At 40.9% G+C, this 23,882-nt stretch overlaps 1 protein-coding gene across 5 annotated transcripts in view; it reads right to left on the bottom strand.

Moving 5' to 3' along the window:
* The window catches only part of TTC17 (tetratricopeptide repeat domain 17), a 57,500-nt gene that overhangs the window by 33,318 nt on the left and 300 nt on the right, over positions 1–23,882 (bottom strand). For 2 of the 5 annotated variants that reach the window (XR_014507529.1, XM_083424788.1), the window contains exons 2-15: positions 14,639–14,728; positions 13,384–13,553; positions 11,982–12,093; positions 9,950–10,081; positions 8,540–8,649; positions 7,513–7,657; positions 6,900–7,039; positions 6,440–6,600; positions 5,545–5,657; positions 4,619–4,765; positions 3,894–4,009; positions 3,241–3,415; positions 2,174–2,251; positions 424–648 (exon numbers count right to left, since the gene is read on the bottom strand). Coding sequence is in view for 4 of the 5 variants with exons in the window: in XM_083424788.1 (XP_083280914.1) it covers positions 424–648; positions 2,174–2,251; positions 3,241–3,415; positions 3,894–4,009; positions 4,619–4,765; positions 5,545–5,657; positions 6,440–6,600; positions 6,900–7,039; positions 7,513–7,657; positions 8,540–8,649; positions 9,950–10,081; positions 11,982–12,093; positions 13,384–13,553; positions 14,639–14,728 (1,914 nt within the window). In the remaining variant the exon portion in view is untranslated. Of the gene's footprint in view, positions 1–423; positions 649–2,173; positions 2,252–3,240; positions 3,416–3,893; positions 4,010–4,618; positions 4,766–5,544; positions 5,658–6,439; positions 6,601–6,899; positions 7,040–7,512; positions 7,658–8,539; positions 8,650–9,949; positions 10,082–11,981; positions 12,094–13,383; positions 13,554–14,638; positions 14,729–23,626; positions 23,826–23,882 lie in introns of those variants that run through there. The other 3 variants (XM_083424791.1, XM_083424790.1, XM_083424789.1) reach the window with 3 other exon arrangements.

Genomic DNA, 23,882 nt, shown 5'->3' with positions numbered 1-23,882 from the left:
CTGATCCTCTAGATTTGCTTTGGAAGGGGCACAGGGGGTTGGATGGGACCAAACCCCACTTGTGTGATCTTCCTTCCACTCAATGGTTTGTGAACATTACTGAAGTGTTCTGAAACTCTTGTATAAATATTTCTGACTAGTTAGGAGCGATGGGCAACCATGTCAACTAACAGCAGCTGAACAAAATGAAGAAAGGGTTTAAAGAATTAATTTGTGTGAAGTTAGCAAACATGTGCTGGGCACCTTTGAGTCATTATATTTTTACATCAATACGTTCAAGCAACTTCCTAAGATTCAAATGTAACAAACCACTCCTACTAATTCACTTCTGGACACTGAGATGGGGTATGAAAGAAATACTTCTGCTTCAATCCTACTTAAGCAAACAGAACAGAACAGGAAAAAACAAAAACGAAGACTCACCTCAGAACCATTGATGGCTAAAGCTTTTCGGAGAAGCTTACTGGCATCCAGATGAAGACCATAATGAATTAGAAGGTTGGCTAGATTGACTAAAGGGATATCCTGGAATTCATGTGGGGTCAAGTTAAAGGCCTTTTGTAAGCAAGTGAAGGCGAAGGTGCCATTTCCAAATGCGCGCCAGTAAAGGCCAGCCTCATTGAGAACCAACCATAAGGGATCCCTTGCCTGAAATTAACCACAAAAAAAGAAAGGCTACCTCATTAATCTCATTCCATGCTTTACCATGTTAGACTACCCTTGACACCCTTGATGTTACAGCTACAGGTGTTTGCAGAGATCACTGCCGGAGGGTCATGCACATACAAATCAGCTGCACACTGCAAAACATTGATCTAACCACTTCCCAATATTCTATCACACCCTAGTGAAACAAGGAACATAGGATGTGCTGATGCAGGCGAGAGCAGGCTTGATTCTCAATGGCTGGAGTCTCCAAAGGCAGGGAGCATGTTTAGCCCCCATCTCACAGCTATCCAAGTGCTTTCTGCAGTATTTATGGCTTGCATCAAAAGCAGCACTAAAATAAAAGAACAGACTTGCATAACTGCAGTTTTGCGAGATTATGGCCCTATATAATGTGGAAGGTGTTACTGTATTTCTAAGGCCCATGTCTAAGGTCTAAGATCTGTTTAATATCTCATCAGTTATGTGGAACTGTGAATCAGCAGGTATTTTGGATATATATATATATATATATATATATATTCATTCAAAATACCTGCTGATTCACAGTTCCACATAACATAAATATATATGTTACAGAAACAAAAGCTACTTGAGAATCTTGCTTAGAATACAATATGTAATTAAACAGACCAAGAGTGCTAGTATTCTGTGAATCAAACAATTCACATTACAACATGAGTATCTATGTGCATGTATTTTCTTACAAGTTATGTCTCCTTTCTGTGGGTTTAAAAGCTTTTATGCTGCTATTTTAATTCTGCTGTTGTTATATTTTACTCCTTTATATCGTGAACTGTCCATAGAACATATGTCATTAGGAAGTCTCTATAGATAAAGCAAATACACAATTCTATTGTCTCTGGGATACCTACCCTATCCTTCTAGCACTCCTGTATGGTTAAAATGCTATAATTCAGAATATACTATTACATTTCCAACATTTACCAGAGCTGGCACTGTACATTTTCTTTCGGAAGGAGCAGCACTGCAGCAGAATTTCTTTCCTACAATTTCCTAGATTGCTTTATTTCTTGAAATCATAGGTATAGCCATACAAGTATTTTCACTGTACAGCAGGAATATTGACCTGTAAATCGCCTTCAGTATTTGTCAATCCAAGACTTCAGAGCTATCAATATATTTTTTGACAAAAGGCCCCTGTATGTTTTCAATCATAACAAGAATAGCTTGAAACAAATTCAATTTCTAGTCATCATTGGTACTCGTGGTATTATATTCTTTGTCTGTCCTTATTTCACTCTATGTCAATCACTCATGGAGGCTGTAAAATCTGACCAAATCAGCACTTTTCATGCACAAAAATCACAAACATTTCTGACAAAAATAAAGAAGTGGAATGATTTACAGTTGACTTAAGTGGAACACTCTGAATAAATTAAAGAGATTCTTGCTTCTGTACATGAGGGCCCTTTGGGATTCTGGAAAAAAATCCATATACTCTAAGAGGAAAATAAAAAGCATACATTGCGGTCATTGGAATTACCTTTACAATGGCATGATAGATGAATGATCCTATTTGCTGCTGTGTAACTGATTGATTGTTGACACGAGAGTATAATATCTGTGCAAGACAGAGAAGTGTTTAAAACCATACATTTGAACCTATCGAATGTAAGACTTTAATGCAGAAAACTTACGTTTGGTAATTCAAATTTAATGATCTAAAAGATCAGCAGGTTTTATCACAAAATGAAAATCCAAGAGAGCCTACTTTTCTATTTTGATGGTTATGGCTAAATTGCAAAGACTGGAAAAATCCTTGCAATTCAACTGGAAAAATCAACAACTCCATGTTAACCTCATAAATTAAACAAATAATGTACTATGCTTTTAGAGACAATGATGATCGTAGAACTGAAAACAAGCAACCTGAACTTTGGCTAAAACCAGATAAGTCTTATGCTATCTGCATGAAGGCTTATTGTTGGTAGAGAGTTTGGAGAAAACAACATAGTCAAAATCCAACAGAAAACAAACAGAAACCGCAAGTCCAGTAATATAACCTAAGCTGGCTTGATTTAGCAACAGCTACTTCTGGTCCCTTACAGAGGGAAAGGAGGTAATAATTTTGCCCATATTGCTGGGGTGGTTCAGTGCTAAGACTGAGAGAAACTGGCTTGCCTTAGGCCACCTAGCAAGTTCACAGCAGTGGTAAGATGCCAGTTATGGATTTCCTAATTCACAGCTCACACTCTTAGCCACCAGCAATACCACAATGTAAAGCACCACTAATTTGGAGTGCATTAATGATTCCTTGCACCTGTATCATGTCAACTAACCGAATAAGCCAAGTTCACAGAATCTGATCATAATGCAAAAGCAGGGTGTTGCCTCAAACATTTTGAGGATAGGTGACTGTCAATTGAAGCAAACATGTTGTAATGGCTACAGGCTTCCCTTCCCTGGTGACTTGGCCATTTCCAAACTGAATTTTATGTGGGAAGACCTCTTGCTTTCAAGAGGTTGTCAAGTCTGGAAGTGACAATTTATAGGACAGAGAAGACCAGAAGGATACTAACAATCTTCAAATATAATCACAAAATCTCTTACTTGTTTGGCATGATCATCTGGCATCTTTACCCTCAGATCCAGATGGCTGTCTAGTTCTTTGATCAAAAAGTGCATAGAGTCACTGTTATGGGCATCAGAAATGGAAGAACAATCTGGCTCATAGACCTCTGTTTGTGCATCGTCATCCCCTGGACTGCTAAGTATTGAATGGATTCTAAGAAATTTAAGCAAACACCACACAGGTATAAGAATATGATTCAGACTACAGGAGTACCAATTGAAAGGCAACAATCATAGCAGAATTAAATTGCTTTATAAACTAGAGAGGCAGAACAAATGTTCATTACTGTCAGACAATAGTACCTTTGGTTTGGCACTCTTTACTATGCCACAGCACTAAAGGTAACCTGAAAAAGAAAATCCCACTGAAGTAAATCCCACTGAACTCATTCTGATTTACTCTAAAGGTAGCATGCAAAGGACTGCAGCCTATTTTCCAGTTTTCTAACTGAACATCACATGTGACATCTTTTAGTCTCATTGCTGTTGGTTTTTCAGTGCTAGGCATATTACATGTTTCAATAACTGTATTTTTATATTATACTATTATTATTATGTTGCTGCTGCTGTGAGCTGCTTTGGCTACACTTGCATACAAATGACAGATGAATTAATTTATTAACAGTACTCACCTTTGCCCCCTGCTTTCTGGATGCAGGAAATAAGTTGGTAGTTCTCCTGGGGAGGGGATAGCTGGATAGGTTTTTACACACTCTGATCTTTTAGGCCACAAAATATTCTGCTTCTCCTGATCACAGAGAAAATATTTCTTAAGGTATCACGAAGTGGGTTTACCAGTTATGACTCTCTGATTTTCTACTTGCTAGAGAAAATTCGCCAGAACTCAAGAAACCAGAACTTCTAAATACTTTCCCAGTTTATCAAGCAAAATCCATGACAAAAGTCAGATGGCTGCCCTGCAGTTTTGAACTCTGTTCACCATGGTTTACTATCATAACATCTTTGCAGTTTTGGTGGCAGACAGAGTTGTGAATGGAGAGACAAAACCAGAGTTGGGAAGAGACAAAACCAGAGCGACCCAGAAGGTACCTTGGGAGGAATCTAACGTTTTGAGAGTGGACGTTCGCTCACACAATGGGACTTCACCGTGAGGAAGCAAATGGGGTCGGGGATGCAGGGGGAGGAAAGGAATGAGAAGTCCTATTGGATGAGTGGAAGTCCATTCTGCTTGTGCACAGACACCACTGCCAACAAGAGGCCCAAAATAGATTAGCTTTATTTTATGCATATTGTTACGTTATGTACTTGTGTTTAGCAGAACACCACTAGCAAACAATGAACCTGGCTAGGAGGCCTTGCCTAGGAAAGAAAAGTAATAGCTACCCTATCCACTTACCCTGTAAGCCTCAGATTCCAGGCCCCATAATGAGAAGACAGAATGGACCAAAGGGGAAGACTCCAAGGAATGGCCAAAGTCACTGTGGTTGGCATGAAGTTCAGAATTCATGGATGTCATACTGGAAATGGAAGAATCACTGCCAAACTAGAAACAGAAAATGCAAATAAAAGTTTGGAGCATGAAATTGACACCTCAAGGAGACTTCTTTAAGAAAAAAAAATACTTCTTTACTAAAAACTAACTACATTGGGTTGCATGCAGTGCAATTCTGAGCATGTTGGAAAATGTGGGAAGCCCCCTCACGAGATGCTGAGAAAATCAACAGCCCTGATATTAATAATTTTAAGCAGCAGTGCAAATCACCTCCCCAAACTTCAGAACTACAGGTTCTAAAGCAGGCACAATCTTTCTTCAAACCATTAAAAAAAACAAAAACCTTTTGCCAGACAATACTTTCAATTTCCTTCTCTTGATGAACAGTGTGAAAGTTAGTTTTGTTTTCCCTGAAACCCATTCATCACGTATCTATTGTCTGAGCACACCATGAAGGAGTTCTTGATGATCAAAGTCCAAAGATGAGGCAGGGAGCCACAAAGTAAGTTTGTTTCAATATCTGGGTGCTTTTTTCCGTCAGATGCTCAGGACAAGATACAGTGATCAGCAACCTGGAATGAATGCATAATGTCTGTTGTGTTTAGGAGCCAGGCAGTTTATGCCTTCCAAGATGGAAGATGGGGCTCCAAAGGGAACCTACATATTGGATTGATTGGAACTCCCTGCACCCCAGTTTTGTTTTAAAATCTTGTGCTAGGGTAAATAGAAATAGGTATAAAAGGAATATCCTCATCTTTAGACACCTCAGGAAGATGTGTACCCCTCACTATAGATCATGAAGCAGGGAGAGCAATGCTCTACAGACAAACCTCAACATATTCAACATTTTCAAACATGTCACCACGGTGATAACGGACAGGTTGGTCCCACTGGCAATGCAAACTGTGCTGCTGGTTGCCCAGGCGACAAATCTGATGGTTTCCTGCAGTATATAAACATAAAATTCAAGTTAAAAGCTAACAAAATTATGGTTGACAGCATTTAGGATCAAGAAGATATACCTAACAGATCTCTTCCAAGCTAAGCATCCGAAAACAAATGATTCTTAATTTCCCTTTTTTATTATGTTTCTCGATTCCGCATGGAGGAAGAGCATTTTAGATACTAAATTACTCACTATCTTGGTCCACACAGAGCTTGTGCATATTGGCTATCTTGGCTAGCACTTCAGTTTTTGCCAGAAAGAAATGTATTTGCTAACCTTGGCTCCAGACTACAGGGCTCTTAAGAAACATGCATTTTTAGTACTTTGGAGCACATTGAATTTACAGGCAGAATTCAGAGGCCCATGCATGTGACACATTTCTTTTGAACAAGGAAGGTTGCTGGTTTTCCTCTCAGGTTTCACAGAATGTTTAACAGAATTAAACAGAGAATTTAACAGAATTAAACAGAAACTCTGTTAAACAGAGACTCTCATGTTTAACAGAATGTTACTCCAGAAGGTCCTGTGACCTTCAAAAGTGGCTTTTTGTAGTGGAGACAAGGGGCTGCATGCTAAAAGGAGAGTCTGTTTGTTAGAGCAGAACACACTAAAATGCAACTTTTTGGCATTTTTAATATGCCGTCAGCAAGTGTTCTAGTCAGTGAGTTGGTTTATTCAAAAGCCCTGGTTTTACCTGAAACAGAATTCCTTGGACAAACATACAAATTTCATTTCGGCTTTTACATTTCCCAATGAACATCTTGTTACACAACAGATACCTAGTTGTGCCTCTTTCGCCATCTGTGTTTCATGGATAATGTTCCTCAGGATCTGTTCTTCCTGAATCAGCTTGTGCTTTTCTAAGATCTCTTGCTGCCTTAAGTAATGGTCATGTTGCTTTTGATATTCCTTCAGTTCATTTAATGTTCGCTGAAGTGATCTTGAAAAATTTAACACCAAAGAAAAGGACATTTAAGTTGCTTAAAATAGCTTTTGCTTACACACTTATGTCAGTACTTACTTTCAAGGTTGGTTTTTCTGTAAACTTGTTTCTTAGGTTTTATTAAACGATAGTTAAGTTACAGCATGCTACCATGCAGCTGATTTTCAATGCTGCAGTGTGTGCTTTAATTTTCCTTAGATTTAAAATTATGCAGTTTTATATTTTATTTTAAGGAAGTAGTAAACAAGAAAGTAAATCTGAACAAGCCTGTGTATGAATTTTGAGGATAAATTCACCTGTGCTGAGCCTCCAGTTTCTGCTCAAGCTTTTGCTGACATAGGACAGCATGCTTCCTTTTAATTGCTTGTTCAAACCCTGGTTTTGCCTGTAAAGCATGATCATAACATAGTACTGAGTGGTTGTATTCCCCAAGCATCTGAAAAAAGGGATTGAGGGGGGAAAAGACACGTTAGCAGCATTCAAATGTAATATGAACATTTAATATAGCTTCTGAATTTCATATTGATTACGAGTTTCAGCATGTGACTGCTCTGGAAATAGAATGTTTAATACATCATGGCTGCTTTAGTGAGGCCCCCCAAAACAACAACAGCAGCAAAAATGCAAATAAATGTTATCTGTCGGTTTAAAGATCTTCAAAGATAGCCAAATTCAAAACATTCTTAGAATCATAGAATCATAGAGTTGGAAGAGACCACAAGGGCCATCGAGTCCAACCCCCTGCCAAGCAGGAAACACCATCAGAGCACTCCTGACATATGGTTGTCAAGCCTCTGCTTCGGTAAGTTCTTGTCCTGAAGATGCATGAGTCTCACTGTTCAATTTGTAAGAGAGCTAATCAATGTGGTATAATCTTTCTAGATAACTGAAAAATAAGATATTATTTACTGCATATATGTTTCCTAAAGTATAATAGCTGGTGAAGACGTCACTGTAATCCAGAGCTGCATGGACCACAATGGCTGCATCAGCAGAGAAGTGCGCCCTGTGTAGCACATTTGCCAGGTTTATCAGTGCAACATCTTTATTGTGCCTGAAAGAGAGGGAAAAAACAAAGCGGTCATTAAGATGATATCCTAAGGCATTTCTAAGCAACTGGCAAGCCTCTGGCCTCAGGTTCGATCTCTGGTTACTTGCATGCAGGAAAGTGAGAACTATTGAGAAGCTACTAGCCAGAATCTATGCAAAAATGCAATTCAGACATAACAATAGCCCAGAGCTTCCTAAGCGACTGGTCTAATATGAAGTGTCTTTTTATATCCAAAAGCGTGTACATCTATCCTGCTGTCTTATACTTTTATCTATTGCTAGGAATGTCAGTAGTCTAAAAGTGCATGGGTTGACTGAGCACAATGGTTTTGGAGAAGGCTGCTGGTTTTTTTTTTTTATACTGAAGAGCAATTCAGCCAGTACATCCATCAGATGACGCACAATTATGTATAAATAGTCTTCTTCCTTATTTGGTTCTAAAACCAGAATTAACTATTGTAGTTCAGTAAGTTATAAATAGTAGTAATAATTTCAACATCATTTGCTGATAAAGAATAATATTCTGAAGTGAGTTACGACTAAGTAACTTTGGTTACGGAGCAGGGAACATGCCAAAGCTAGCCTATTATTCCCACACATCTTTGTGTGCAGGACAACATACACATGCACACTATTTAGCATTCACTGTGATATGGTTCACATAAGCCAACAGCACAAAGCAAGAGACACCCATCCAAAGAGCCTAGTGTAAGTCAAACAAGAGATGGCAGAATCTCTAGATATCTATATGCATCTACAACTCCATTGTATAACTGCATTGGCCTGTCAATCCTACTGGGGAAGCAACTGCCACCCTCGATTAGCTTAATTTTCAAATCATACAACAGACTGTATTATGCTGCTAATAAAAATCCATTTGCCTCACCTTGTAGAAAAATGGAGAGCCCGCATGGCACACTCCACTACTTGGTATGGCTCATTCTTTATTCGCCAGTAGAAGGAAGCCATATTATATAATACCCAAGAAGAAGAATTCTGCGAAGAACAGAAGACACAAGAAATATTAATTATTTTTTTTAAGTTACTAAACTTTTTAGCTGTTGGTGACTGAAACAGGATTCTGAACATACACGCACTATCAGAATGCCTGTTATCCCCAAATTCAGTCATGTGAATATAAAGAGTTATGCCTAAACCTTGCTACATGAATGGCTGATTCAGCTATGAACAGCCAGAGTCTGTCCACTTCCTTACTTGTTTGTGCTCCGCAGGTCAGTAGCAGTCTTTTTAGAGCAGAAGCCATGTGGGGAGGGGGGAGGGATGGAAAGAGATTGGACAAATCAGTTTTTCCTTTTGCTGGTTGGCTGAAGCCATTTCAGGAAGAAACCATGGATGAAGTGGGGAGAGAGACTGGATTAGAAATGTTCCCACAGGAAAAAGAGGAAATTGCCAGCTCATTATGTGAATGCCTAACGAACGATTTTCTGGGGAGGCATTGTATCCAGAAACCGGGACCTGCATGCAATCCATTTTCTTCTAGTCTTCACAGTATATGAAAACTTGGGAGGGCTAATGAAATAAAAACTCTAGAAGGAATTTAACATGGTGCTGTGGCAATTGTTCTGTCAGTAGAAGCTTGTGAGACACAACAACTGCCCCTTGTGCACTGCTTAGGGATTCCCCCCCCCAGGCCAATTTCAGGGGTGGAGGGGGGGAAGTCCTGCTGTGTTAGTGGAAGTCATTGTACAAACTTCCACTAATGGAACTTGTTAACTGATTCCTGCCCACTGATTCAAACAAAAATGAGTTGGCTATATATCTGCTACAGATAGGTAGAAATGTATCTGCAGCAGCCACTACTCACTGCAATTTATACAAAGAGTATATCACATGTTGGAGCAGGAACCGGCAAGCCACTCCAGTATCCCTGCCAAGAAAACTCCATGGACAAAGGCAACAGCTCTGGTCCATGGGGTCACGAAGAGTCGGACACGACTAAATGACTAAACACATATCACACATAAAATGTAACAGAACACATAAAATCCCAAATTAAAAATTACGCAAATTAAGATTCAAGGCACTATAGTGGTCCTCATTTAAATGGCCACTGGTAGAAATTTGCAGACTTTACAGATTGTCTTGGTTCACAGGAAGAAAAGCCACATAAAAATCTGATGAGCACTTAGGGTAAGTAAGCATCCATTGGGATGTATTTCCTTAAGTAGCAGACAGAAGGCATGTGAAGATTTAAGTGCCTGCTAAATATAAAGCATATTCATGTTGAATCAAAGCTTCTATACACTCATTTTGGGGACACACACAAGGTGGTTACCTTCATGAGACCTTCATAAATGCGGTGGCCTATCTCGTCTATGCTTCTTCCTAACCGTCTTGATAAGTAAGTCAATATAGGATCTTCTTTAGGTAACAAGGGTGCAGAAAGATTAACTCTTTCTTGAATACCCTGGGTGGGGGACAGAGAGGATAGAAAAAGAAAAAAGTCAGTGACTGATAAATAAAATGGGATTCTCTACTATCAAGGTGGACAGACTTCGGTCTTTTGTTGTCCGCTTTTTTTCATTTTACAAAAACTTCTGTGGTCCAGTAATGTCTTCACATTTTCATAGCAAGAGTGTGCATTCAGAATTTCTTAACAGTTAGCTAATCTTTGTGAATACTGAATATAAACTTCTGCTTAAGAAAATAAGTAACGCTTTGATACACAGGTCCACCTATTTCAGCATTCTTTACAGAAATACCCAGGAATCAGCAGGAATCACCTATAAGGTGGTAGAAGGTAGCCAGTAATTCCTCATGTCAAATTTACCCACAACTCCCCAATTTAGCAAATAAAAAGGTACCCCTGCCCGTATGGGCCAGTCGTGTTCGACTCTAGGGTTGTGCGCCCATCTCACTTAAGAGGCCGGGGGCCAGCGCTGTCCGGAGACACTTCCGGGTCATGTGGCCAGCGTGACGAAGCTGCTCTGGTGAGCCAGCACCAGCGCAGCATACGGAAACGCCGTTTACCTTCCCCCTATAAAGCGGTACCTATTTATCTGCTTGCACTTGGGGGTGCTTTTGAACTGCTAGGTGGCAGGAGCTGGGACCGAAAGACAGGAGCTCACCCCGCCACGGGGATTCGAACCGCCGACCATGCGATCGGCAGGTCCTAGGCACTGAGGATTTACCCACAGCGCCACCCGCGTCCCCAAAATTTCAACACATAAAGCATCATTTCTGAAAAGGCAATATCTAGTTTACTGAATCCTATAGCAGTCTACTCAGATGTAAGCCCCACAACATTTAATAGACTTACTTCCAGATAAGCGCACAAAATTGCTGCATCTGTTATTTAGAAAATGTATTGTTCTAGTATTCCATATAAAATCATGTTTAAGTATTGTTCCATCAATACCTTCAGCTATTTTTATCCTAAAACACCCACATACAATTTAGGCTGCAGTTAGTGGGGAATTTTGAAGAACTTCAGCTGCTTTAAGTGCTGTAGCAGAATAACAATGTTTGTTACAATGCATAAGATAACCAAGCCTACTGTGTTACTTGCTACCTATTTAGAAAAATCCAAATTCTGCACCAGCAAAATTTTCCAATACAGTGGTGCCTCGCAAGACAAAAAGAATCCGTTCCATGAGTCTCTTCGTCTAGCAGTTTTTTCGTCTTGCGAAGCAAGCCCATTAGCGGATTAGCGCTATTAGCGGTTTAGCAGCTATTACCGGCTATTAAAGGCTTAAGGGATTAGCTGCTAAAAGGCTATTAGCAGCTTAGTGCCTTAGAAAAAGGGGGTGAGGAGCGAAAAAAAACCCCCAGGAATCGCAAGACATTTTCGTCTTGCGAAGCAAGCCCAATAAATTCGTTTTGCGAAGCACCTCCAAAACGGAAAACCCTTTCGTCTAGCGGGTTTTCCGTCTTGCGAGGCATTCGTCTTGCGGGGCACCACTGTATTTTTCTTTTAGAAAAAAAAATCTGAACATTTCTGACAAAATGAGGCGTGGGGAAGAAAAAGCTATTAAGTGATAGAAACTGAAGTTAGGATGCATGTGGGGGAGGAAATATGAGACAGTAGTCATTGTAGGCCAGAAAGCTGGAGAGGGAATTGCAAGCATCATCACTAGAAGCTTTGCAATGATTTCCAAGTCTAGCCCAAAATGTTCAGTAATGTGGCTACAAGTATTATTAGGCTGCTTTAGAAAAAAGTTATTCAGATTTACTTCAATTAACAGATAACATACTTTAAAGTGATTGTAAGACAAAGCAGTCCTGACTATCTGAATCTACTTGGACATCTCAGGAAGAAAGGCAGATTAGAGGTAAAGTAACGAAAGACTACATCATTAATTACTTACCCGTAAGTGCTGGAACGCATGAATGCTATATGGAAGATCTAGAATTTTTGTGCATTCTGGCTCTTCTAAGTCTGGAGGTAAAGGAGACTTTGTGTCTACGTAGTCCTCAGGGCTAAAACCAAATAGCAACGCAAACATTAGCATATTTGTTTGCAGTCGAAAAGATCACAAAATACTAGGAATGGGAACTAAGTCATGTAGGAATGCTGATTAACATTATCTGTTTTAAGTCAACTAACACTATACATTTTTCTATCTACATCAGATCAACTTGCATTAAAATTGTATCTGCTGAGTCTTCAGTTTAAGACTATAAACTAGTACTAATCTCTTTCCCCCCTGTAATGGTTCTAGGGGTTGCTCGTGCGTAAGCTTGTCCCAACGTCTGGTTGGGTTGCCTGAGTGAACCTTTCCGGTCCGGGCAGCCACTCGCCCGTGACCGCCTCAATCGCTGGCAGAATCCGTCAGTGGGCGTTTCTTAAACTTCTTCCAGCAAAGAAGTTCTTTGATGCCCAGTCTCCGCCTACTCTCCCTGCGCGGAAACCTTCTGCGCAAGGAGGGCATGGGCAGTGGAGGACCCCTTCTCTCCCTGCTGGTCCCCGGCAAGGAGTCATGGGATCGCCTCGCCGATTCCCCCATCTCCCCCCCTTCTCCACTGGAGCTACGTTGATTCTCTCCCCCAGAAGATGGGCTGCCCCTCCCACTCCCGGGACGCTCTCTGGGATCCCTTCGGAGCTTGCTCTCTCCCTCGGACACTGATGGCAGTTCCCTGACACCCTCCAAAGCAGGCACAAAATAATTCAGTTAGGATCATATAGTGGGTACTTTCTGAAGTGTATATCCTTGCTCAAATAATTAAAATGAACAATATTCAACATTAAGGAACTCTTTTGGTTTCTGCCATACTGACGCTGAATAAAGAAGGTTTGGAATCAAGTTCTGAAATAGAGGTAACTCACAACTTATACACATTTAACTTGTGCACATAAAGCTTTATGCCCTTGGCATTAAAAAAAATTAAGGGGGTAGACATCCAGGAAAATACTTTGGCAAACCATGGAACCCAATGGGTTTTGACTATATGCAATTTTGGCTTTATGTGCTATCCCACAACATTACCCCTGCCTAAGTTGAGTGTTGCCTGTACATTTGAAATCATGCTCTGGAGAAAGCCTACTTCACCAAGAATGAATGCAACAAAGTTTAGGAATGCTTAGAAAAGACACATAAGCAAATATTGTTGAGATGACTATAAATATATTTTTGGGAATATTCAGGAGAGCTACTCATTACCTTAACAGTCACTTATTATTTTAACCTGATTCCCAATGGCACAATCATAATCCGACAATCTGAAATTACAGCTGTTGCAAAAATTCCATACAATTAATCATCTCACTACCTGATATCTTTGCTCTCCAAGGTGATGTAAGTGCCATCATAGAGATCCAAGTCCCCCAAAGGCACCTTTGCTTTAATGCAATCCGGATCTTCCTTATTATGTCTTTGTTCCAGTCCTGTGTCTCTGTCTTCATTCTCCTCTATATGGATCTTCTGCGCAACCAATTGCTTCTAGAAGAGATACAAAAAACAAAACATTGTTTGAAACAGAACTGCATACCAAGGCATTTCAAAAGGCTTCTTGGGGAGGGTTGCAAGGGGTTGCAGTGAAAGCAGGAAGGTAGGTCAGCTCTGTTGCTCATGCTTTTCAGGATACAACACTTAAGACTTTAATTCCCCCCCATCCCAGTGTAAAGATTGGACACTTCAAACATTGAGAGCCACAATTAATCACTGCCATGTGAACAAGTCTTCATAAAGGATCAAGGTTGCTACTCATTCTTTTAGTGATTAAGATCCAAAATACAGTGATATGTATGTACGTAGGATCATCTGCACAAAACAGGGCCAAGAGTGCTCTTAGCAGTACATAGTGACTTATTTTTGACGTCTCTGACTAGGATGCAAAGAAATTTCTTTATGTCTGCTGAAGGGGCTGGGAATTATCTGTATGGCTTTGGTTTCTTTAACCAGCAGAACCCCCAATCCTAGCTACATTATAAACTTGCTAGCTGGCTTCAGACATGGGATGCTCTTTAAGAAAGACAAACACGCAGAGAACTAGCGTGTTTTTTCTGGCACTGCTCAAGCTTCAGACTGGTCCCTCTTTTTAGATGGGAGATGTGTAGAAGCTGGGGTTACTGTAGTAAAGCATGAGCTTTCATGAGCCTGTGCTTTGGTTCAGATGTTTGGTGTCTGGAATATCAAAATGAAAACCATGTCAGATATAGTTTCTGAAATGCCACTCAGTTTCAAAGAAATTTTCATGAGGTGAGAGAGGCTGTTCTTCAAGGGGAAAAAGCTTGGAGCCCTTTGGACTCAGAGAACAAATTCCATGGTTCACTGGAACCTGACCACGCTTTACAGTTCCAATAGTAAAGGAAAGCCAAAAAGCTTCAACACTTTTTTATTTAAGTTGCAGGTTTTATGCATAGAGACTGAAATAATAAATATGAAGAAAAAACTATTGATGCTAAAGCTTCCAGCATCAGTATTTATCACTCTCCAAATGCACTTCTTTTATCAGGAAATTAGCATTTCATACTTTTCAGTACCTACAAAGCAGGTTTCCAAGACCATTTCATTAACAGCCTCACCTCCAACTCTTTGAGGTAGTTAACAGTTGTTTCTTGTCTCATTAGTATTACTAAATCGTGAGGATGTTTCAGGTTCATTGGCGAGTCGACCTAGAAGACAGTTCAGAATAGCTGCATTATTAAACATCCTTAAACTGAATATTCAGGCATTTGCTGGTAACAGGCTACAGCACTGAGGAATTTCTGAACACTATAAATTGCCAAATGGCTACAGGCAACTTTCAGAAGCTTAGGATAAAGGGCATTGAAACATAATGCTGTTTTTATTTGTTTTCTTATATTTATATCCTACTTTTCTTTCTTCATGGAACCTGCGTACTGACAAGATCCGATGCTTAGCTTCAGTAATTACGCATATTACATAATGTTGGGCAATTTGGTACGAGGATTAAGTAGTTAAAAACATACTCTGTGTTATAATCTAAAGTGTGTGCCAACAATTGTATAGCGTCTGAACATTTACATTTTGACAATATTTGTTGGGAGATAGGGTCACCCCAATTAGTTCGTCATATCTCTCCGATTTCTCAGACTTTCAGCACTACTGAATGTATGATTAAAATTTTATACTTAGTAAGGGCGTAGGTCTGTTAAGAGTAAAATCTCACACTTAGTATAGTAGGTTAATCGTTAATAATAGTTATCTAGCTATAAAAGATAAGTTAGATCCACATTGCTAAAATGCCAGTGAATTGCTTTCCCTGATATGCACATTGGGTTTGCTAGTGCTGCTGTACAGGAAAGTAGAAGTTTGACTCCATCATTTTCTGAGGGTTATTTATGAAGGGGAAAATCACCACTTATTATTATTAATTAAATTTGTATATTGACTTTCTTCTGAAGATCACACGGTGGTTCACAACATAAAAATACAAAATGAGAACACAAAATACGTAACAAAACAAAAACAACCCCCCTCCCAAACACATTTAAAAGGACATAGAATGTTAATCAGCCAAAAGCCTGGTTAAGGAGTAATGTTTTAGCCGAGCCCCCAAATATATGTAATGAATTTGCCAGGCCAGCCTCCTTGGAGAGAGCATTCCAGAAATGGGGAGCCACTGCAGAAAAGGCTGATTCTTGTGTTGCCATCCTCCACATCTTGTGGAGGGGGCACATGAAGAAGGGTGTCAGATGATGATCACAGGGTCCTGGTTGGTCCATATGGGGGGAGGTGGTCTTTGAGGTATTGTGACCCTAAGCCATTTAGGGATTTATGGGTCAAAACCAGCACACTGAATTGGGCCTGGAAACTAATTGGCAGCCAATGCAATCAGGCCAGGATTAGCCTTATATGTATAAATCATCATGCCCCGAGTGAGCAAGAATTTTGGCTGCCGAATTCTGCAGCAGCTGAAGTTTCTGAATCATCTTCAGAGGCAATTCCATGTGTAACATGTTGCTATAATGTGGGCATCCCCAACCTTCGGCCCTCCAGATGTTTTGGACTACAATTCCCATAATCCCTGACCACTGATCCTGTTAGCTAGGGATCATGGGAGTTGTAGGCCAAAACATCTGGAGGGCCGCAGGTTGGGGATGCCTACTATAATGTAACCAAAGGTTACCAGAGCATAGACGACAGAAGTTAAGCTATTCCTGTCCAGGTAGGGGCAAAGCTGGGCCACCAGCCAAAGCTGATGGAAAGCACTCTGTGCCACCAAGGCTATCTGAACCTCAACTGGCAGCAATGGCTCCAGAAGTACCCCCAAGCTGCATACTTGCTCCTTCAAAGGCAGTGCAAACCCATCAAGAGCAGGCAACCTCCCATCCATCTGGTCTAGAGAACCACCCACTAACAGTGCCTCAGCCTTATCTGGATTGAGCTTCAGCTTGTTGGCTCTCATCCAGTCCATTACTGAGGAAAGACAAAGGTCCAGCACACCCACTGCCACATCTGCAGATGTGAAGGAGAAGCAGAGCTGTGTGTCATCAGCATATTGCTGACAATGTACTCCGAACTCCAGATATCCCCACACAGCAATTTCATGTTGATATTGAACAGTACAGTGCTTCCTCAGTTTAAGAACAGTCCTGTTTATGAACTACAGTGGTACCCTGGGTTACAGACGCTTCAGGTTACAGACTCTGCTAACCCAGAAATAGTACCTCGGGTTAAGAACTTTGCTTCAGGATAAGAACAGAAATTGCGCGGCGGTGGTGCGACCCCATTAGCTAGAGTGGTACCTCAGGTTAAGAACAGTTTCAGGTTAAGAACAGACTTTTTATTGATAATAATCAGCGAAATAGTTTGAGGATCTATACAACTGTGTAACATGCAGAAAACAGCCTTCTTAGAGAAATAAAAGACTGGAACTGAGGGAAGCCGGGGGTGGGGGTGGGCAGGTTTTATGGGGGAGGGTGGGTGGAGGGAGGAAAAATGGGGGGGGGGGGGAATAAGGACGATGTGTTTCTGGGCAATATGTTTTGTTTTAATTTTGAATAAAAAAGTTTTTAAAAAAGAAAAGAACGGACCTCCAGAACGAATTAAGTTCTTAACCCGAGGTACCACTGTATTCAGTTTACGAACTCCGCAAAACTGGAAGTAGTGTCCTGGTTTGTGAACTTTACCTCGGTCTAAGAACGCAAGCCGAATGGCGGAAGGGCACCAGCGATGGGAGGCCTCATTAGGGAAAGTGTGCCTCGGTTTAAGAACGGTTTCGGTTTAAGAACGGACTTCCGGAATTGATTAATTTCGTAAACTGAGGTACCACTGTATATGGAATAAAATTGAACCCTGAGCAACCCCACATTGAAGGCTCCACAGGGCCAAAGCAAAATCCCCAGACTAGAACTACTGCAAAGCCGCCCCAGAAGGATACCATGGTTGATGGTATCAAAAGCTGCTGAAATATTAATCACTTCCCTGGCCCAGCCAGTGGGCAGGGGTCCAGAGCTAGAAAGTGAAGGAAGTGAGAGTGCTGTTGCGTTCAGGTCCTGCTAGCACATTCCCATAGGCATCTGACTGGGCACTGTAAGGATGCTGGATGAGGGCCACTGGCCTGATCTAGGAGGCTCTTCTTACCCTGGAGGATATCTCATGTAGTCTAGGCTATGATCACATTTACATTGAAAGCAGACGGCACACCTAAATGGACCCTTGCAAATAATAATAGAAGTAGGGAAAGGATTCTACTTCATAGTAGGCAGCAGGGTTCAATGGACATGGAATAATGCCATTTAGCATGAATCCACCTTTGTACCTTAGGGCAGAAATAGAACATCTATTTTCAGAAAGTTGCTGATAAAGTAGTATAACTTGTGTGCAAACGCACACATCTATCCATCTATCCATCCAACAGTCTTCACAGATCCTCTTGTTTTGCAGAATTACAAATATGTATAAGGTTCCCTTTCCTCACAAATGAGCAGGGGAGGCAATTGTTAAGCAGTTCAAGATACTCCTGCATGAAACAGATCATTCCAAACCCATTTCAATTAGATGTTTGGATGATGTTGGTTGAATTCTGATAGCTGCCAAGAGATGGGGGGTGGGACCCCATTGACGCTCCTGGATGGTTTAGCAGCTTTCTTTTGAGTATTAAGAAGATCATAAAGATAAAAAATAAAATATCCCACCCTAAATCAGAAGATAGTGTTTAGGCAATGCATGCAAAATAACAACCAAATGATACAGTACAGGTAAGTTCTCATGTCAGACTACCGTTAACAGTTTATGTTAACCGAAAGGTTTTTAATGTGAGGGGAGTTATCTGTTTATATAATACAGTCAACTGAGATACACTGCTTGTTTTTAGATTCTTATATTCTGTTACTTGTTTTGCTGAATCTTTTATGGTAAATTAGTTTATAGTCAGAGGTCTTTTTGAAAGGCCAGTTGCATGCTTAAAAATGTTAGTTTTGAATTAGTCAAGGATCTCAGGATGACTAAACATAGGTGGGGCCTTAAGTGCCAAGTTTGCTTATGCTACACATCTATGAAGAAGCATAGGCAGCCATAACATGCCATGAAATTCAGAAGAGTTTAATTGCAGAGAGGCATTGCACCCTGTGCCTTTTTATCGGTCACCTTATTGCTAACTATTCATATAATCAAACATGTTTAATATGTCTATCCTGTCTATTCTATCCTATCTCTATTCTGACCAGAGTGTTCAACAACTATCCAGCTTTTTCATCACAACACAAAACTGCAAAATATTCCCCATACCCTCTTTAATAATACCAAAATGAACATGGTGGAACAGTATTTTAAAGGAACTATTTGACAGATCTTTAAGGCTATAACCCCAAGCGCACTTACTTGAGGTTAAGCCCCGCTGGGTCTTACACTGAGTAAATATGAACTGGACTGTGAATTTCTACAACTATTCTTCACTTACACAAGTAAAGAGGTCATTTCAGTGAAAACAGCAACATTTATAGAATCCATGAATTACGGGAAAAGAGAAAGTAGATAGAAAGACCACACAATCTGCCCCACCCATGTAATTGCATTATTCACATCAGTCCCCAACTGTGAAAAATTACATGACGGAAAAACAATTCCTATGTGACTGTGGGTGGAAAGCATCCTTGATCCTAATTACATCTGTGCAAATGCGTGCTCTTGATCTCCATGGATCCAACTTTCAACCAAGAGAACGTAGGATTTAAGACTCTAAACATTTTCTCATATGCAAGTTCCATTGGAAATCAAAAAGGGTCACTATGGCTTGGGCAAAAGGAGAAATAGCAATTTAAATAAGCACAAAGTTGCAAAAGCACTGTGCCGCTTACGCAAAAACATCAGAACTTGCTTAATGCAGAGGTCTGAGATGAGGAGATTCTGTCAACTCTTTTAAAAAGCCCTGGAAATACTGTACGTAATAGACAACATCAGCTGTGGTGTGAATATTGTAAGACATTTGAATAGTTACAGCTGAAGATTTTGCAGCATCTAATCAGCATAATTTGACAATTATATTATTCAGATATTTTCCCCCAAATGCAATATTCACTAAACTGATCTACCAATCAGTAATATTTGAAGTCAAGAGTGGGCCCTATGTTGTCCTATGGCTACCATCTGTCTCTCCTTCAGCAGCCTGCTGAGTGGAGAGGGAGAGAAAAAGAGATGTTAGAAATGTGGCCCCAAGTCCACCTTTGCTGCTGGCACCATTCAGCACCAACTTCCTTTCTACCCATGATCTCAAAAAAAGACTGTCTACTCATTTTAGGTGATTTTAACACCACAGCCCAGCCCAGGCACTGTGATCTGCTGAACTGACCTGGTTAACTTTATCATAGCCTGAAGATGTCTATGTACAGATAAGGGCTTTCCCCAGTGGTCCCTAACTTGTGGAATGATCTCCTTATGGAGATCAGGTGCACAGCAACTCCTGGAAGCTTTCACCAACAATTTAAAACATAGCTCTTTACCCAAAGTTTTCCCAACTGACATACACACATACATAATTTTATTTGTATGCTGCCTTTCCACAGTTTAAACCATGCGCAAGATGGCTTACAACATGAAAAAATACATATCTACAACATAGCAAAAGTAGTTATAAACAATAAATAAAACATTAAAAATACAGAACCAAATGGAACAATTTTCATATAAAGCAAGATCTAAAATAAAGAAACAAACAAACAAAAAAGAACAGCAACAACCCCCCGCAACAGAAAACCCCAGCCCAAGAGTTAATACTGATTCTTGGCATTTCTGGCTACTGCAGCTGATCCTGATGTTTTATTTCTGCTTCATTAATATCGTTTTATCATATTTTGTTATATGCTGTTTGTTTTACTGATTTATAACCACCTCAATATTTATTTGAAATAAAAGACAGTATACACATTTTAATAAGTAAATATTAAATATTTAATTAAGAGGCATCTCCACACCAGAATAGCTAATACAGTATGACATCCATTGGTATTTGATCAGTTAGAAGGTAAACTGTCAGCAAGATTGGGTAGGGAGACAATTTCAATTGTCCCCTCACTCCCTGAAGCTCCCCAGAAATCTGCTCCGAAGGGTCCCCTCCAGAGAAGATCAAGGAGGGGCAGCAGGAAGGGAACACCAAGAATTGCCCCCCTCCCCATTCTGCTGACTAATTCTGTCCAGTAGCAGACAAACACTTGTTGCTTACCATCTGTTTTATATCTAAAATTCATGGTTAGGCAATAGCTTTACTAGGACCAACCAAAACCTGAGGCAACTTTGCATAGCAGGGAAGCAAGTCCAACTCTCAGACTTTGTACCCTTTAAGGAGATTGCATTAGAAGTGTAATAAATACAGTGGTACCTCAGGTTACATACGCTTCAGGTTACAGACTCCACTAACCCAGAAATAGTGCTTCAGGTTAAGAACTTTGCTTCAGGATAAGAACAGAAATCGTGCTCTGGTGGTGCGGCAGCAGAGGAGGCCCTATTAGCTAAAGTGGTGCTTCAGGTTAAGAACAGTTTCAGGTTAAGTACAGACCTCCGGAACGAATTAAGTACTTAACCCGAGGTACCAATGTACTAGAGTCACTTTCAATATCTCATATGGTAAATGGTATGGATATTAATTATTACAGGAAAATCAGAAAGCTAGCAAAACTGGGAAGTGATCAGCAGAGGCTCTAGATTAAGAACAGTTTGTAACAAGTAAGAGAGTTATGATCAGAAAACAAATTTAGTTGCAGACCTCAACAATGTACAATGAAGTTTAAGCATAGCCAAACTTTCACCCCACCACCATATGACATACGTTATAAAGCACAGAAGAGAACCAACAAATCTAGGTAACAACAAAATATGTGATTTGTAATACTAATGAAAACCAGGAAGCCCTATAAAAACAGGTTATTATATGTAGGTAACCATTGAATTCATCTATAAAAGGGAATACCTTTTATATGAAAGCCCATCAACTTATAACAGAAAAGCAATTCAAATGAGATAAGTCCTTTTAATTTGGTAGGAATGCTCCAAGCTGCTGGCAAAAATTTAACTTATAAAACAGGGGGATCAAGCTGCCATGATATTCTTTTTCCAAACTACATTTCTGGTGAACTGTACCTGCTGAATAGATTTACCACCTTCTATACCTTGCCTGTGGGATGCGGGTGACACTGTGGGTTAAACCACAGAGCCTAGGACTTGCTGATCAGAAGGTCGGCGGTTCGAATCCCCATGACGGGGTGAGCTCTCGTTGCTCAGTCCCTGCTCCTGCCAACCTAGCAGTTCGAAAGCACATCAAAGTGCAAGTAGATAAATAGGTACCACTCCGGCGGGAAGGGAAAAGGCGTTTCCGTGCGCTGCTCTGGTTCGCCAGAAGCGGCTTAGTCATGCTGGCCACATGACCCAGAAATTGTCTGTGGACAAACGCTGGCTCCCTCGGCCAATAAAGCGAGATGAGCGCCGCAACCCCAGAGTCGACTGGACCTAATGGTCAGGGGTCCCTTTACCTTTTTATACTTTGCCTAGTCATTGCTATCTAGTGGACTGATGCCTTGCCATTCGAAACAGAAAATCTTCCTATCGATAAATGAGCAATGCTTCACCCAGGTATAGCCCAGATAATACTTAAAGCGAGGGTTAGATGGCTCTGTGGTTCACTTACAAAACTCACTCAAAAGCAGTGATGTGTGAAATAGAGAGTGACATGGAACTTTGTACTTATCAACCTCTGCCCAAGTCTCTCCATCAAGAAAGAAAGAAACAGAACAAACTGAATGAGGGCAAAGGTGAAACTGACATGGCTGCCTATGAAATCAAGCCTGTTAAAAAGGGAGCCAGAGGGGCTCTGATAAATCACAGACCACTTATCCTAATTACTGCCCTAAGTAAACTAGTAGAAAGCATTACTGAAACTAGATGGTTAAACAACATTAATTAATTAGAATGGCTTCTGCAAAGGATGTTTTGCTTTTCATTCTTCGAGTGTCAACAAGCATGTAAGGTAGGGGAGATTCAGTAGTCATACTTGGACTTCCAACAAGGCTCCTAAGTAAACAGTAGTCATAGTTGTGAAATGGTGATTGGTTGTGAAATCATGCAGAAGAGGGTAGGAATAAGCAGAACATTTTCAAAATGTTCTGAACAAAACTCTGTACTGGGTCCATTGCCATTTAACATTCCTATATGATATGGAATTAGGGTGAGCCGTGAGATAGCCATGCTTGTAGATGAAACCTGAAAGAGATTTTGTAGGACTCAAAAAGGGCATTTCAGGTGGAAGATGACTGTGTGCCACAGAAAACCTTAAATGAAAGCTTCAACAGAAGGTGCAGCACTTTAGGGTGGGGGAAGAAGAACTAAATGTTGGGAATTAGGAGATATTTAAAACACTACAGACAAGAGCTTCTAAAGTGATCAGGGAGCTGGACTTCCAAACAAGGAATGGCTAGCTAGGACATTTGGGGCTCTTTAGAGAAAGATTACTATGAAGACACATGACAGGTTAATAAAATCATGTGGAGAAACTGAGGAGTCTTCAGTTCACCTCTCGCATTATTCCGGAATGAAGGTCCCAATGAAAGTGACAGTCGGCCGATAGTACCTTTATCTCTCTATTACATGTAACACATGGTTACTTACAGAATTCACCACTACATAATGTGTCACGGTGATAGCTTAGATAAATTCACAGAGGTCAACCTTTACCGTAACTAAATGGAAAATGTCCATAAGCAGAGGCAGTATACACCTGAAGACCAAATCGTGGGCCGCCCAGAAGGGGTGTGGGCAGAAAAGCAACAAGGAAGGCCTGCTGACACTATTCCTACATCACACTCTTTCCTCAGAGGCACTTTGCTGTCCTAAAGGGATCCCTGCTGGGCTCTTCTTAGGTCACCACCACAGAAACGCTGATCAAAGGAAGAGCTTCAAGAACAGCAGCAACGAGGTTGCTGGAAACCACAGGAGGGGAAGAGGAGGAGAGCTGCTTTTGTGCTCGAACCCCGCTTGCTGGTTTCCCACAGGCAAGGCCTCAGCCAGGACACTGGGCTATTTGGGCCACTGGCCTGATCCTGCAGGATCTGCTCACGCACCTCTCTAGAAAGAACCTCGCGGCCATGTGCACCTGGAGACATGAGAGGGAGGGAAGGAAACTCGAGCCAGCAAGGGAAGCGGCGCTGGAAAGTGCCCTGCGGAAGGGAGGGATGGGAAGGGGCTGCACCTCAGGCACCGGCAACGCGCCCGCGGAGCCTCTCTCTCTCTCTCCCTACACAGGGGACGGACCCTCCTTGGCACCGGGAGAAGAATGCAGAGGGAAGGGGGGGGAGGAAGCGTTTCTATGGCGACGGT

This window comes from Podarcis tiliguerta, assembly GCF_965153285.1.
Source record: "Podarcis tiliguerta genome assembly, chromosome: 1".
Classification (NCBI taxonomy): Eukaryota; Metazoa; Chordata; class Lepidosauria; order Squamata; family Lacertidae; genus Podarcis; species Podarcis tiliguerta.
Note: the sequence above shows the minus strand (reverse complement) of the source record. Positions and strands in the feature narration are given on the sequence as shown.